General features: G+C 41.2%; 1 protein-coding gene across 2 annotated transcripts in view; it reads right to left on the bottom strand.

Moving 5' to 3' along the window:
* The window catches only part of pik3c2b (phosphatidylinositol-4-phosphate 3-kinase, catalytic subunit type 2 beta), a 59,010-nt gene that overhangs the window by 39,950 nt on the left and 5,061 nt on the right, over positions 1-13,999 (bottom strand). For both annotated transcript variants that reach the window (XM_052101806.1, XM_052101805.1), the window contains exons 2-7: positions 12,476-13,315; positions 11,760-11,860; positions 11,348-11,514; positions 4,011-4,131; positions 638-749; positions 145-224 (exon numbers count right to left, since the gene is read on the bottom strand). In XM_052101806.1, coding sequence (XP_051957766.1) covers positions 145-224; positions 638-749; positions 4,011-4,131; positions 11,348-11,514; positions 11,760-11,860; positions 12,476-13,231 — 1,337 coding nt within the window. In that variant the 5' untranslated portion in view covers positions 13,232-13,315. The remainder of the gene's footprint in view (positions 1-144; positions 225-637; positions 750-4,010; positions 4,132-11,347; positions 11,515-11,759; positions 11,861-12,475; positions 13,316-13,999) is intronic.

The raw sequence follows: 13,999 nt of genomic DNA, 5'->3' as shown, positions 1-13,999 counted from the left end.
ACATTGTATCAAATTCTTAAGTACATAGTAGCTAAAGACATCTAACAAAGTGGGTCTGGGGTTAGATCTGTCAGACAGTGTAAATGTTATAACCAAACAAATAAAATGGTCTTATACTCCCGATTGCCTCTCAAGCACTCTCACCTGGTCACAGTCTGTTTGATTGGCCTCTCTTGCAGAACAATATTGTGGTTCATGGTGGATGGAGTCTCATCATCCTCCATCTGTTCGCAACACAACAACATCCATTAAAAGATGCAAACATCCAAGAATTAAAAAGAATTGCATCTAGGTTTCACAGATACTGTATACCAGACATTAAGGTATTTTCCATCTACTGCCTGTAGATATGTACGAAATAGTTTTTGAAGTTTCCAGATGAGCTTGAATGACTGAGAAACATGCCTGGGGCAGAGTATGCTGCAATTTTTACATTTTTACCATTTTTGAGATAGGGTTCAATGCCAGATGTCAATAGCAAACACTCAAAACTGTGACTCAACGTTTCGTAAAGCCCATCCAGAAACAAATGCATCCTCGATACAGACTTCTGGTTTTAGAGATCTAAAAATGTTTCCTACAGGCGTTTCAACTGTTTGAACAGGAGGAAAACACATTGTTGTCTCATCTGCCTTACCGTTCGAATGAGCTCCATGTTCACAGAACTTCTTTTGGTAAGACAGAGTTGAATGTCCCAGTCGAACTTCAAACAATGTTGAATGTACTCGAAGCTCACCAGAGTCTGATTGCTTTGCAAAATGAGAAGAGGCAAATAAAAACTTTAGATTGGTTTCATCTACTAGTCCATGAAAGTAAACTTTGAGAGACTGTCAGGAGGATGGTAAATGAAAGTAATTAAGTGCTTCATAGGAGTAGGGAGAAAGAGAATAAAAAAAAAATAATAATAATTCTGTCTATTTCCATATTTCTAAGGTCTTCAGTGTTAAATACCCTCAAGAGTATTTCAAACACATTTTAATGAGATGTGAGTACCAGTTAAAAGGATTTTAAAAGACTTTTAATGCAATAAAAGTCTATAATTTGATACATACTTACAAGTTTTAGTACACCAAATGGCTTTCACACTACACCAGGGTTAATGTCTTTTTTAACCCTGGGTTATAAAGCACTGCTCTAGAAAAATCAAATCATAAACTGAACAAAAACAAAATCACTATTTATGTGCTTTATATAAAAGGTTTTCCACAACGTTTGTGGAAACCAATGATTTTTACATGAATTTCCAGATGCTAGGATTACTGATAAATATAATTTAAAAAGACACCACACACACAACGATACATTTCTTGGCAATGAAATATTTAATAGCAGAGCATATTTTATACTGTATATCACTATAGTAATTTCCATGACTAACAACTTTTTTAAAATGTATATAATTTCCATGACTTTCCAGGCCAGGCATTTTAAAATTCACAGATATTTTCAGGGTTTCCATGACTAACCAGTCACGAGCTGTGTGTTGGCATATCGGCTTTATTATTAGCATATGAAAGCAGCATGTCGAACAGTGAGAGCAAATGTGTTAACTGGAGTGCTGTACTCGTCCAATCAATATTGTAAACAGTGTAAATATGCAAGAACATTAACTCAGGGTTTTATATTTTACAATTGTAAACCCTGACTACCCAAAATTAGTTACTAATCCAGAGTAAACATTGTGAAACATGGAGCAAGATAACATAGGAATACATTAAAAATAAATGAATGAAAAAGGTAGTAAAGGATAACGATGAAGGAAAACATTGAAAAAAAATGCTGTAACAAAACATCTTACAGATTGTTCTACCAGCTTTGTACTACAACATGATTTCCGCTGCACCATTGACATTATGGTTTATTGTTTCATTGTTGCAGCAGCTTTTCTGATTGAAACGGTTCATTGTTCTGTAACTGATGCTTATGTATTTTACTTGTGTGAAAACAGTCACACACAATGCCCCTTATTTTTCACAGCCCTGCACAAGCATACAGTTATCAGGAAGGAACATGCTTCCTACCACACAGCTGCACCCACAGTAAAAACAACCAACCAGCTGCAAAAGTGTTATTATCTTTAAAAACAACATTTTCAGTTAATCAACTTTAAAATACATTTCAACATTAGAAAGCTTTATAACCCCTAGACGGCCCGGAGAAATTTATATTTATAAAACTAAAATCAGTTACCGCAATAACTTTGGCAGACATAAAATACTAAAATTAAAATAAAAACCAATTAATGAAAAACTAAAACTAGAAAGCCCTGAAAACTAAAGCTAAACTAATGCGAACAGTCATAGACCACCTTCACAATAATATGTTTTCCTTTTTAAAATGCATTACGCTACATTTACGACTCTTATCCATACTACACCAGCGTTTTCCATGAAGCAGTTTGAAAATGCTCCCCATTACTGCATACCTTGGAAAACTACATCGTCGGAAGCAGAAAACTGATTTTTCAAACTAAAACATGTGGACATGGCCAATGGCTATACAGTGTAAACAAATGAAAACAAAAGTAAATTGAAAATATAAAAATAAAAACACTAAAATTTGAAAACTGTAATAACCCTCCTGTAAATGACACGCATGTATAGCTGCCATATACATTTTTAAACAACAGAAATACAACCAATTATATACCGGTAATCAAAAACAAAATGTCAAAAACAGGAAGAGTGCATGTTTTGGGTGACCAGTTGTTACTGTCGCATGAAAATGGTGGTTTTGTCATGGGGAAACCGTGTGGTTAAAGCCATCCACAGACATAAGCACAGCTTGTTTTTATTCAACCACAATTAAAGGCCCTAAAGTTACATGACGAGATTGTATTTAGACCACAAACCGCAAAACTTAGGCTCGGCTTGTTTCTTTGGAATCCCCCCATTTCAGCCCACAAAGCAGCTCAAACAGTCTTCAAATGGATGTGCTTGTAACATGTACTCCTTTTGGAGTTTTGAGAGTATTTACAAGTAAAAGCCTGTATTATAAACAAAGGACAGACATGAATCATGATTCTGTATTCGGTTTCGTGGGGTGGGGTATTGTCTTAATTGTCTATATGAAAAATAATATTTATTTTTGTTTCTTTTGATTTTGGAGTAAAATTGGACCAGGACATTTTCTAGAAAGGCTTCATCACCCAGATACAATTAAAATGTAGATATAAATGCACTATTAAAAGGTGCTGTAAGTGATTTTCTCATTGAAAAGGTATGCAAAGAAAATGTACTACTCCCTGAATGATATTAATGAAATAAGTGTCCTGAGATACTCACTCTCCGTCACAGCACTAGACTCTTAAAAGCAAACAAAACTTTGTCCACGGGCCACAGACAATGATGCTTTCTGCCCGTCAACCATTTTGCACATTCTCATAGTATTGTAGCTGCAGCGAATTATTGAGGCTTAATGCCATTTTTAAGCCATGTTGCTCATAACAGTTGTCAGTTGAGGGCACTAGTTTTCTACTGTTGTTTTTGACAACCGTTTCTGCTCGTGTCGTTCTAAATAAAGCTCATTTGATATCTTTGGAGTGCAGGGTTTTGAACAAAAGAGGGCATGTTTAATCCAATGGCTCATTTTAAGATGGTCTGACCAAGTTGTTTGGTTTTGGTCTGTTTTTATGGTTTTAGTGAAGTTTATGGGACTTGTTAGCTGGTCAGTCTGGGAGATCATTTTAAACCAGCATTAGATTAAAAAAAAGAACTTAAACCACCTAAGGTGGTTTTCTTAAGCAGAGAATCCAGATGTTATTTAATAATTTGTGAGGTAACATTCACTTCACTATTCATCTTGGAAAGCAGCAAAACAAGCAAAGTATTGCTTGTCAGACCTAGCAACAGTAACCAAGGGGGGCAGGGATTAGCAAAGAGTCATTTGAGTCAGCCCTGGCAAGGCAATTACAATATATATCAAAACATGGGCCACAAAGGCCTACTCCCTAACATCAGAAGTACACCATAAACCAGCAGACAGTAATCTGGTGAATCCTAAATTCTTACTTTTTGAGGAACTCTGCCTGGCCATAGATTTTTAGTAGGTAGTCATCCACATCAATCATATCCAAGTCTTCATGGGCATAGCAGAGAGTCTGATAGATTAGCAGGTCTACAGTGGAGGATCCTATGGGGGAACAAAAATCATTACATTCCTAATAAATAGGGCCTGAATTCTGAGAGATTAAAGACAACAATAAAATAACTAAATCAAACAGCATTGGAGGAAGAACTAAATGTAACCACACTAGCAAGATAAATAAAAATTTCAGCAGTTTGAAAGTAGCTGTTTTCACAACAGTGCACCTTTTCCAGTAAGGAATAATTTTTTCCTACAAGTAGTGGCGTAGCATGACAAAACCCTAAATAGCTTTTGTCACATTACAGGCAAACAAACTGAGCCAAATGACACGTTTTCTGATAAAGTCTGATTCTTGAACCAAAGTCAGTGAACCAGATGTGTAGGAGTTTCTTTCTTCTGCTGAACAAATTAAGATTTTTAGAAAAATATCTCTGCTCAGTAGGTCTGTACAATGCAAGTGAATGGTGGCCAGAATCTTTAAGGTCCAAAAAGCATATAAAAGGTAGCATAAATGTCATCCATAAGACTCCATCCATCCATCCATCTTCAACCGCTTATCCGAAGTCGGGTCGCGGGGGCAGCCGCTCCAGCAGGGGGCCCCAAACTTCCCTATCCCGAGCCACATTAACCAACTCTGACTGGGGGACCCCGAGGCGTTCCCAGGCCAGTGTGGAGATGTAATCTCTCCACCTAGTCCTGGGTCTTCCCCGAGGCCTCCTCCCAGCTGGACGTGCCTGAAACGCCTCCCTAGGGAGGCGGCCAGGGGGCATCCTTACCAGATGCCCAAACCACCTCAACTGACTCAAAAACGCAAAGGAGCAGCGGCTCTACTCCGAGCTCCTTACGGATGACTGAGCTCCTCACCCTATCTCTAAGGGAGAAGCCCGCCACCCTTCTGAGGAAGCCCATTTCGGCCGCTTGTACTCGCGACCTAGTTCTTTCGGTCATGACCCAACCTTCATGACCATAGGTGAGGGTAGGAACAAAAATTGACCGGTAGATCGAGAGCTTTGCCTTTCGGCTCAGCTCTCTTTTCGTGACAACGGTGCGATAGAGCGAGTGCAATACCGCCCCGCTGCCCCGATTCTCCGGCCAACCTCCCGCTCCATTGTCCCTCACTCGTGAACAAGACCCCGAGGTACTTGAACTCCTTCACTTGGGGCAAAACCTCATTCCCTACCTGGAGTGCGCACTCCATCGGTTTCCTGCTGAGAACCATGGCCTCAGATTTAGAGGTGCTAATCCTCATCCCAGCTGCTTCACACTCGACTGCCAAGCAATCCAGTGAGAGCTGAAGGTCACGGACCGATGATGACATGAAGACAACATCATCTGCAAAAGCATGAGATGAGATCCCCAGCCCACCGAACCAGCACACCTTCCCCACCCGACTACGCCTCGATATCCTGTCCATGAATATCACAAACAGGATTGGTGACAAAGCGCAGCCTTGGCGGAGACCAACCCCACATGGAATGAACTCGACTTCGTGCCGAGGACCCGGACACAGCTCTCGCTTTGGATGTACAGGGATTGGATCGCCCTAAGAAGGATCCCCCACCCCGTACTCCAGCAGCACCTCCCACAGTATCTCCCGGGGGACCCGGTCATACGCCTTCTCCAGATCCACAAAACACATGTAGACCGGATGGGCATACTCCCAGGCCCCCTCCAGGATCCTTGCGAGAGTAAAGATCTGGTCCGTCGTTCCACAGCCAGGACGAAAACCGCATTGTTCCTCTTCAATCCGAGGTTCGACAATCGGCCGAACCCTCCTCTCCAGCACCTTGGAGTAAACTTTACCAGGGAGGCTGAGAAGTGTGATACCCCTGTAGTTGGCACACACTAAGAAGGGATTTTTGAAGAGGGGAACCACCACCCCGTTCTGCCACTCCTTAGGCACTGTCCCAGATTTCCACACAATGTTGAAGAGGCGTGTCATCCATGACACCCCCTCCACATCCAAAGCTTTCAGCATTTCTGGTCAGATCTCATCAATCCCCGGGGCTTTGCCACTGCGGAGTTGTTTGACTACCTCAGTGACCTCCCCCAGGGAAATAGAATCTGATTCCCCATCATCCTCCGGCTCTGCCTCTACCATAGAGGGTGTGTTGGGATTTAGGAGTTCTTCAAAGTGTTCCTTCCACCACCCAATAACCTCCTCAGTTGAGGTCAACAGCATCCCATCTTTGCTGTATACAGCTTGAATGGTTCCCCGTTTCCCCCTCCTAAGGTGGCGGACGGTTTTCCAGAAGCACTTTGGTGCGGACCGAAAGTCCTTCTCCATGGCTTCTCCGAACTTTTCCCACACCCACTGCTTTGCCTCCCTCACGGCCGAGGCCGCAGCCCTTCGGGCCTGTCGGTACCTTGCAACTGCCTCCGGAGACCTCTGGGACAACAAATCCCGGAAGGCCTCTTTCTTCAGTCGGACGGCTTCCCTGACCACCAGTGTCCACCACGGTGTTCGAGGGTTACCACCCCTTGCGGCACCTAAAACCTTGAGGCCGCAGCTTTCCACCGCGGCTTCGGCAATGGAAGCTTTTCTCCGGTTCAATGTCCCCAACCTCCGCAGGGATGCCTGAAAAGCTCCGCTGGAGGTGTGAGTTGAAGATCTCGTGGACAGGGACCTCCTCCAAACGTTCCCAGTTCACCCGCACTACTCGCTTGGGCTTCCCAGGTCTGTCCAGAGTCTTTCCCCACCCCCTGACCCAACTCACCACCAGATGGTGATCGGTTGACAGCTCTGCCCCTCTCTTTACCTGAGTGTCCAAAACATATGGCCCCAGATCCGACGAAACGATTACAAAATCGATCATCGACCTTCGGCCTAGGGTGCTCTGGTACCACGTACACTTATGAGCATCCTTATGTTCGAACATGGTGTTTGTTATAGATAATCCATGACTAGCACAGAAGTCTAATAACAAACATCCACTCGAGTTCAGATCAGGGAGGCCGTTCCTCCCAATCACGCCTTTCCAGGTGTCCCTGTCATTTCCCACGTGTGCGTTGAAATCAACCAGCATCACTATGGAGTCCCCTACTGGGGCCCTATTCAGGACTCCATTCAGGGTCTCCAAGAAGGCAGAACACTCTGAACTGCTGTTCGGTGCATATGCACAGACAACGGTCAGAGTTTTCCCCCCCACAACCCGTAGGCGTAGGGTGGCGACCCTCTCGTCCACCGGGGTAAACTCCAACGTAGTGGCGCTCAGCCAGGGACTCGTGAGTATCCCCACACCCGCCCGTCGCCTCACACCCTGGGAAACTCCAGAGAAGAATAGAGTCCATCCCCTATCCAGGAGTATGGATCCAGAGCCAAAACTGTGCGTCGATGTAAGCCCCACCAGATCCAACTGGTAACGCTCCACCTCCCTCACTAGTTCCGGCTCCTTCCCCCCCCAGTGAGGTGACATTCCACGTCCCCAGAGCAAGCCTTTGCTGCCCGGGTCTGGTCCGTCGTGGCCCACGGCCTTCACTGCCGCCCATATGACAGCGCACCCGACTCCTGCGGTTCCTCCAATGGGTGGTGGGCCCAAGGGATGATCCATAAGACTCAAGTTGTTAAATCTATATCTTCAGAAGCGATATGATATGAGGGAGAAACAGGTCCATATTTAAGTCCTTTTTACTACAAATCTCCACTTTCATTTTCACATGCATCTTTTGTTTTTGTGATTCGCATTCTTCATTCATATCGCCACCTACTGGGTAGGGAGGAGAATTTACAATAAAAAAGGACTTTAAAATGGATCCGTTTCTCACCCACATCTATCATATCGCTTCTGAAGGTATGGATTTAACCACTGGAGTCGTAAGGATTACTTTCATGCTGCCTCTATGTGCTTTTTGAACCTTTAAAATTCTGGTCACCATTCACTTGCATTGTAAGGAGCTACAGAGCAGAGAAAATCTTGGTGTTCAGCAGAAGAAAGAAAGTCATACATTTCTGGAATGGCATGAGTGTGAATGATGAGAGAATTTTCATTCATCTTGTAATGTAGCATTTCTAAAGAGTCGCTTAACTATAGTTTAACTTCCCAAACACTATCAAAATAGAAGTCAGTTATATTTATTGGTAACAAAAGACTGTGGATTCAAACTGGTCACACAAAGAAAGACAGAAGTGCACAGAGAGGTATTGGCTTATCCATAGCTGGATCAATAAAGTATCATCAATTAGTGACATCACTGTGCAGCCCTTCATGGAAATCAACATGCTGCCATATGCTCCTGATACAGCAAACAACCACCTACTAATCTGAATGCAGTCAGTGGATAACGGAGAAAGCTAGAAAAATGGGAAATGTCCTTTTAATGTTCTTCAATTCACGGAGGATGTGAAAAAATGAGCATTGATAAGGATGAACCAGAAAGAGGTTAATCCACCCTACCCATAAATTACACCTTGAATGGGCAGATGTACTGCACTGCGGTCACAGTGGGAGCACATTTCAGAGAAAAAAAATCTCTTTTTCTCTCACCTCTGTTTCTTCCCTACTCTCAGTAATGAATTGGGTTTTCAGAATGTGAATACTGAGGACAAGCTCATTTAAATTTTATTTCTTGAAGTCTAATATGATAAATGGACCCAAAGAAAAAGGACATGGCAAAAAGGACTGCAAGGAAAGAAACTAAACCTGATGACATTTCCATTGACAAAATGACCAATTTCTAAGACAAGTTTGAAAGTTAAAACAATTATTTTGTCTATCCCAGTTTAAAAGGAATATTCAGTGTTTAATTCAAGTTAAGCTCAGTCAACAGCATTTGTGACAATGTTGATTACCATAGAAATAATTTTAATTTGTCCCTTATTTCCTTAAAAAAAAAAAAAAAAAAGCTAAAATCTGGGTTACAGCAAGGCACTTACAATGGAAGTCAAAAGGAGCCAATCCATAATTGTTAAAATACTCACCGTTTCAAAAGTAAAGCCACAGGACGTTAACAATATGCATGTTAACATGCTAACTAACCTTTTCTGTGAAAAGTTATATCTAATTTTACAACTTTTGTCATGACAACATAATGCAAACCCTAAAATAACCATAAAAACGATGATTTAAACAACTTTACGTCTCCAATAATAAACAGGTTAACAGAATAACTAAATGTAAGTGATTTTATTAAAATTACAATCTCCACATGTCTGCCTTTAAACCCTCAAAAACATTTTTCCCATTATCTTCCATTGTGCGTGCCTCAATATAACCTCAATTTTTGTTTCTTCTTTTTTTTTTTTTTAAAGGAGGTATGAGTTGAAATAATTTTTGTGGTAATCAACATTATGCCAGAAACTGTCAATAAAGCTCAACTTGTATTGAACCTAGAATATTCCTTTAAATGTGCAGAGCCAACTAGAAGTAGGCCCTTTGTAGGTTAATTTCCCCAATGTAAACAGAAAGGCTCTGTGGTGTTTTCAATATTCCTCTGTTTGTTTGAGCGGTCTGACACAACAACACTGACTCCAATTGACTGCCAATGCAGTGTGAATATCTAGTGAGACTATCCATTTGTCTGACCAATTACAGATGATGGCATGTTTGGGAGCTTGCTATGTTAGTTGCTTCAGTTTCAGTTTGCAATTCCATTTGGTGCCTCTAGTGGTGAACATATTACACAATTCACCTTCAAATGTTCTAAATCCACAGATAATAAAGTGTGTGAAAGAATACATCCAGTAAATTATATCACTACCTGGCAATCCAGCTCATCTTTATAAGCCCCAATTTTACTTTGAGTTGAGCATTTTTCAACCACATTTAGCATATTTCACAGCTGGTCATGGTCTATAAAAGACTCATGTGTAAGAATGGCACCACAACCCACATTCATCATACAGTGGCAGCTTGCCATGGCAAAGGGCATCTGTGAGGCTAATCAAGCCAACAAATGAAATACAATAGAAAAACAAGCACAGTGAATAAGTGAGAGTGAAAACATGTTCACTACAGATTTCTCGAACCCTTCTCTAATCGCTCCGCATGAGGCCATATCTGTTTGTGTGTGTGTGTGTGTGTGTGTATGTGTGTGAGTGTTTGTGTGTATGGGAGGCAGCTTTAGAGTGTTCTTCCATGGCAAGTGAATAAAAAGCTGGCTCTTTTAATTGAGAACACAAAACAGATGGCTGGCAGAATGCCCTCTCAGTGTAATGCTATTAAGAGAATTCAGGGGCCAGAGCTTCTCCAGTTTTTCCAATGGGATTCACGGGCCAGTCCAAAAGTTTCAGGATGTGGTGTCATTGTGTCGACATGGCTCCAAAATTAAGACTGAGCTGATGCAGAATGTTTAAATATTTATGATCTTAAAGGAATAGTGAACTCTAAAGTGAAAGTGCAGTCTCATTTACTCAACCTCATGTTGTTCCAAACCTGTATGCTGTGATTAATATAACATTTCATAGAGACCTTGTACAATACTTTGATTAAGTATTATGTACTTAAGATATTTAATAAAACATTTTAAGATGGTTATTTTAGATCTTCTGCTTTAGTGCGTCAATAAGAAATATAAATTTTAGATTTCCAAACATGCCTTTAGCATATTTAAGTAGATCAAGGAGTCCTATAAAAGATATAATGGCCCACACAGAACTCGGATCGCAACATTGAGTCAGTCTGGGATTACATGAAGAGATAGAAGCAATTGAGACCTCCTAAATACATAGAATTGTGTCAAGTTCTCAAAGATGTCCGGAACAGCCTTGAAAAACTGTGCAATTCTTCCAGGAGAATTGGTGCAGTTTTAAAGGCATTGGTAGGTCAAACTAAATATTAATTTTGTTTTTAAAACATCCTCACTATACATTTTCAACAACTGATGAAATCTTTTGCACAGTACTGTATGTCAAACTCCAAAAAGGACAATTAAACACCATAAAAGCACAATAAAAGTTGTCCAAATGACTTCTAAAACCATATGATAGCTTTGTATAAAGAACAGACCAAACTTATGTCATTATTCACTAATCTTCCCCTTTGCTGAGCTTGACAGCGACAGCCACAGTCACTATGAAATGGTATTGTATTGCAAAAGATGTATAAAGATTCTTCAAAAACAAATTGTCCTTTTGTTTTCCATGGAAACAAATAATAGCACACAGGTTCAAAAAGACATGAGGGTGAGTATATAATACAAGAATTTTCCTTTATGGATGAGCCATTTATTTAAATCCACTAATTTTATATTCTATTGTCTTCAAACTAAGTTGGATTGACTTCATTGTGAGGTTACAGATATTTGAATGCAGTTCAGCTCTTACCATCACAAGAGAAGGTAAGCGGCTCTCTGAAGTGGTCACTGTAAACAGTGACCTTGATGCTGACCCCCAGTCCCTGCTGAACCCCCAGTTCCACCTGTGCCACACATGGGCTCCACACAAAGCCTGCATTTTTTGAGCAATCATTGTATGGGTACGCCGATCGCAGCCTGACGGAAACAGGAAAGGATTTAAAAAAAATTTAAAGCACGGTCCTAATAAAAATATAATTGTGTTCAACTGGAAACAAAACACAAAGTCAACTACAGTATATAACTGAAATGTAACAAAGTACCGCAGATATTTATTCCATCATTATTCATTGACTGATGCTCCATTACACTATTCAAGTTCGAGACTTCGGAACTAGATATGAAAGATATTGGTGAGAAAAACATATGAAGCAGTAACTCACAAGTCAAGTACATGACAGAAGGCTGCCACCTCCTCATCCCTCTCCTCAGATACCTGAAAGAGCTCATAGCCAAAGCCATTAGGCCTGGTCCCCAGAGACACCTTAAAAAGTCAACAAAACAAAAAAATCATAAATGATTGTAAGTGATTACCTTTTTTTATTATTATAATTTTTTTTTAAATAATACACATTTTATAGAATATACCATAAATCAAACTCAAAGCAAAGCTTTATAGCTTCTAGTCTATTAGCCTTGAGGCTATCTATATGCAAGTTCTCGTAAATATTGACAAATAAACTTTTAGCAGATAAATGTATTTCATTCCAGGACAATGGACCAATAATATCAACTCATCTTGAGGTAAAAAAAAAAAAAAATTGGGTGGTATGTATACTGAAAGTTTTCCAATAAAAGTTACCTACCTTTGTCAAGCAATAGTAAGTAGCAAATCATGGTTTTGTTGGGCTGTGACGTAAACTAAATGCTAATGATATCTAACATCATGTTTTAAGAGGAAATATGTCAACACAGGATAAAACCATTTCGTTAAACCTTTACATGAAGTGAAATATTTCAGCTAATTCTGTTGAAAATCTACTTTCTCAGAAATAACACTTAGCCATCCAAACCCACTTAATGGATACCATTGGAAATAAAATATTAAATATGCGTTAAAGTTTCAAGAAATACTATGTCAAGACGATAGATTGCTCACCGGATCAACTGACACTCTGCGCTGGCTTCTAGTGCTCTTCTGCCCTGGAAGATAGCTGCGGGGGGGAACCTGAGGTGGAAGGGTGTTGCTGCGAGCTACTGCTTTCCCTGATTTGTCCCCGTTTACTCTTCGGTTTCGAGGTGATGGCCAATCTGCATTGAGCTTGCTCAGAGAGTCATTGAGGTTATCGAAGTTAAGAGTGTCTCCGGATGAAAGCTTTGGCTGGTCCACCTCTGGAGTGAACAAGTTAACATCCTGTGGAGATGAGTTTCGATGGACAATTAATGGATCATTTTGGGGGATGGGGTTTCTGGGTGGCACTGGTGGAGGCTCATCTAGAGGGAGTCCCTTCGTTAGCAATTGTGACGTTCCCTCAAAGTCATTTTCCCATTCATCCAGAATGTAACGAGTTTCTTTACTATAGCTGTGAGAGTCACCAACGGAACGTGAGAGGTTCGACATCTCGGGCTGAACATGATTGAGGATGGGGTCAGATCCTGACACACCCTGTTGCAAATTATTCCAAGGAGGACTGGGAACGCATCTAGGCATGAATGGCTCACTCCTCGAGGGGGACGACTTGCTGGTGTCTGTGGGTAGCGTACTTCCCGGACCCTTGTCCTGTCGGTGGAGGGCAAGGGCATCGTATTCCATTTGCAGTGCTTCCGCTAGGACCAGTTCCCTCTGGCTGAGGCCCAGAGATTCCAGACAGCCCCAACGCTGCTCCCGATCATTTTGTGTTTGCGCTGCAGACATGTTCCTATAGGGGGTGCTGCAGTGCACAAGAAGAACGCAGGAAGGAGCTCAGTGGCACTAGGGGTTGCACAAGTTCATTGGGCTCTGTGAAGAGATAAGGGTGGAGAATAAGGAACATGTGCTCTTGTTACAACCACTGATAGATTGCAACATATGTATAAAAACCTTTTATCTTCTGTTTACAGCTAACATAATTTGTGTTTTTGCTTGAAACATTTATGACATTTCCCTGATAAAGAAAACCTGTTTAAGATATTTACATGACCAGACATGTTGCCAGCTTATTAAGCATTATTGGTATAAGATGTAAAGGTGTGCATTCATGTCCATAGCACAAATGTGTGGGCTAATTTACGTGCCAAAGTGAAATACTTTGGGGTTTGTTCGAATGCCCAACCCTATGTTTGAGCAATTTTAATTGCAAGCACCACTAATAACAACAAATGCTTGTGTAAACAATCCGTAACTACATGACTATCTACTGAACCTCTTCAAATCACAAATGGATCAAAGTGACACATGTTCAGTCACAGATGCTAGGTTTGTGTTTAGAGGAGCTCACAGGTGTTCCTCTGGCTTTGAAGATCTTTGGTTCTGATCATCTGTCTCTTTTGTCTCTGCTTGCTCAGCAAAAGACAGAGCCAATCTGATCCCCCCTCTCTCTCTTTCGACAAAGTCATCAGTGCAGAAGGACGGATCCTTTGCAGTGGGGGGGAAGCTGTGCTCTCCCCAGCTCAGAGACTGATGTGGCGTATTAAGAGCCAGTTC

This window comes from Xyrauchen texanus, chromosome 32, assembly GCF_025860055.1.
Source record: "Xyrauchen texanus isolate HMW12.3.18 chromosome 32, RBS_HiC_50CHRs, whole genome shotgun sequence".
Taxonomy (NCBI): Eukaryota; Metazoa; Chordata; class Actinopteri; order Cypriniformes; family Catostomidae; genus Xyrauchen; species Xyrauchen texanus.
This window is presented reverse-complemented; position numbering and strand designations above follow the sequence as displayed.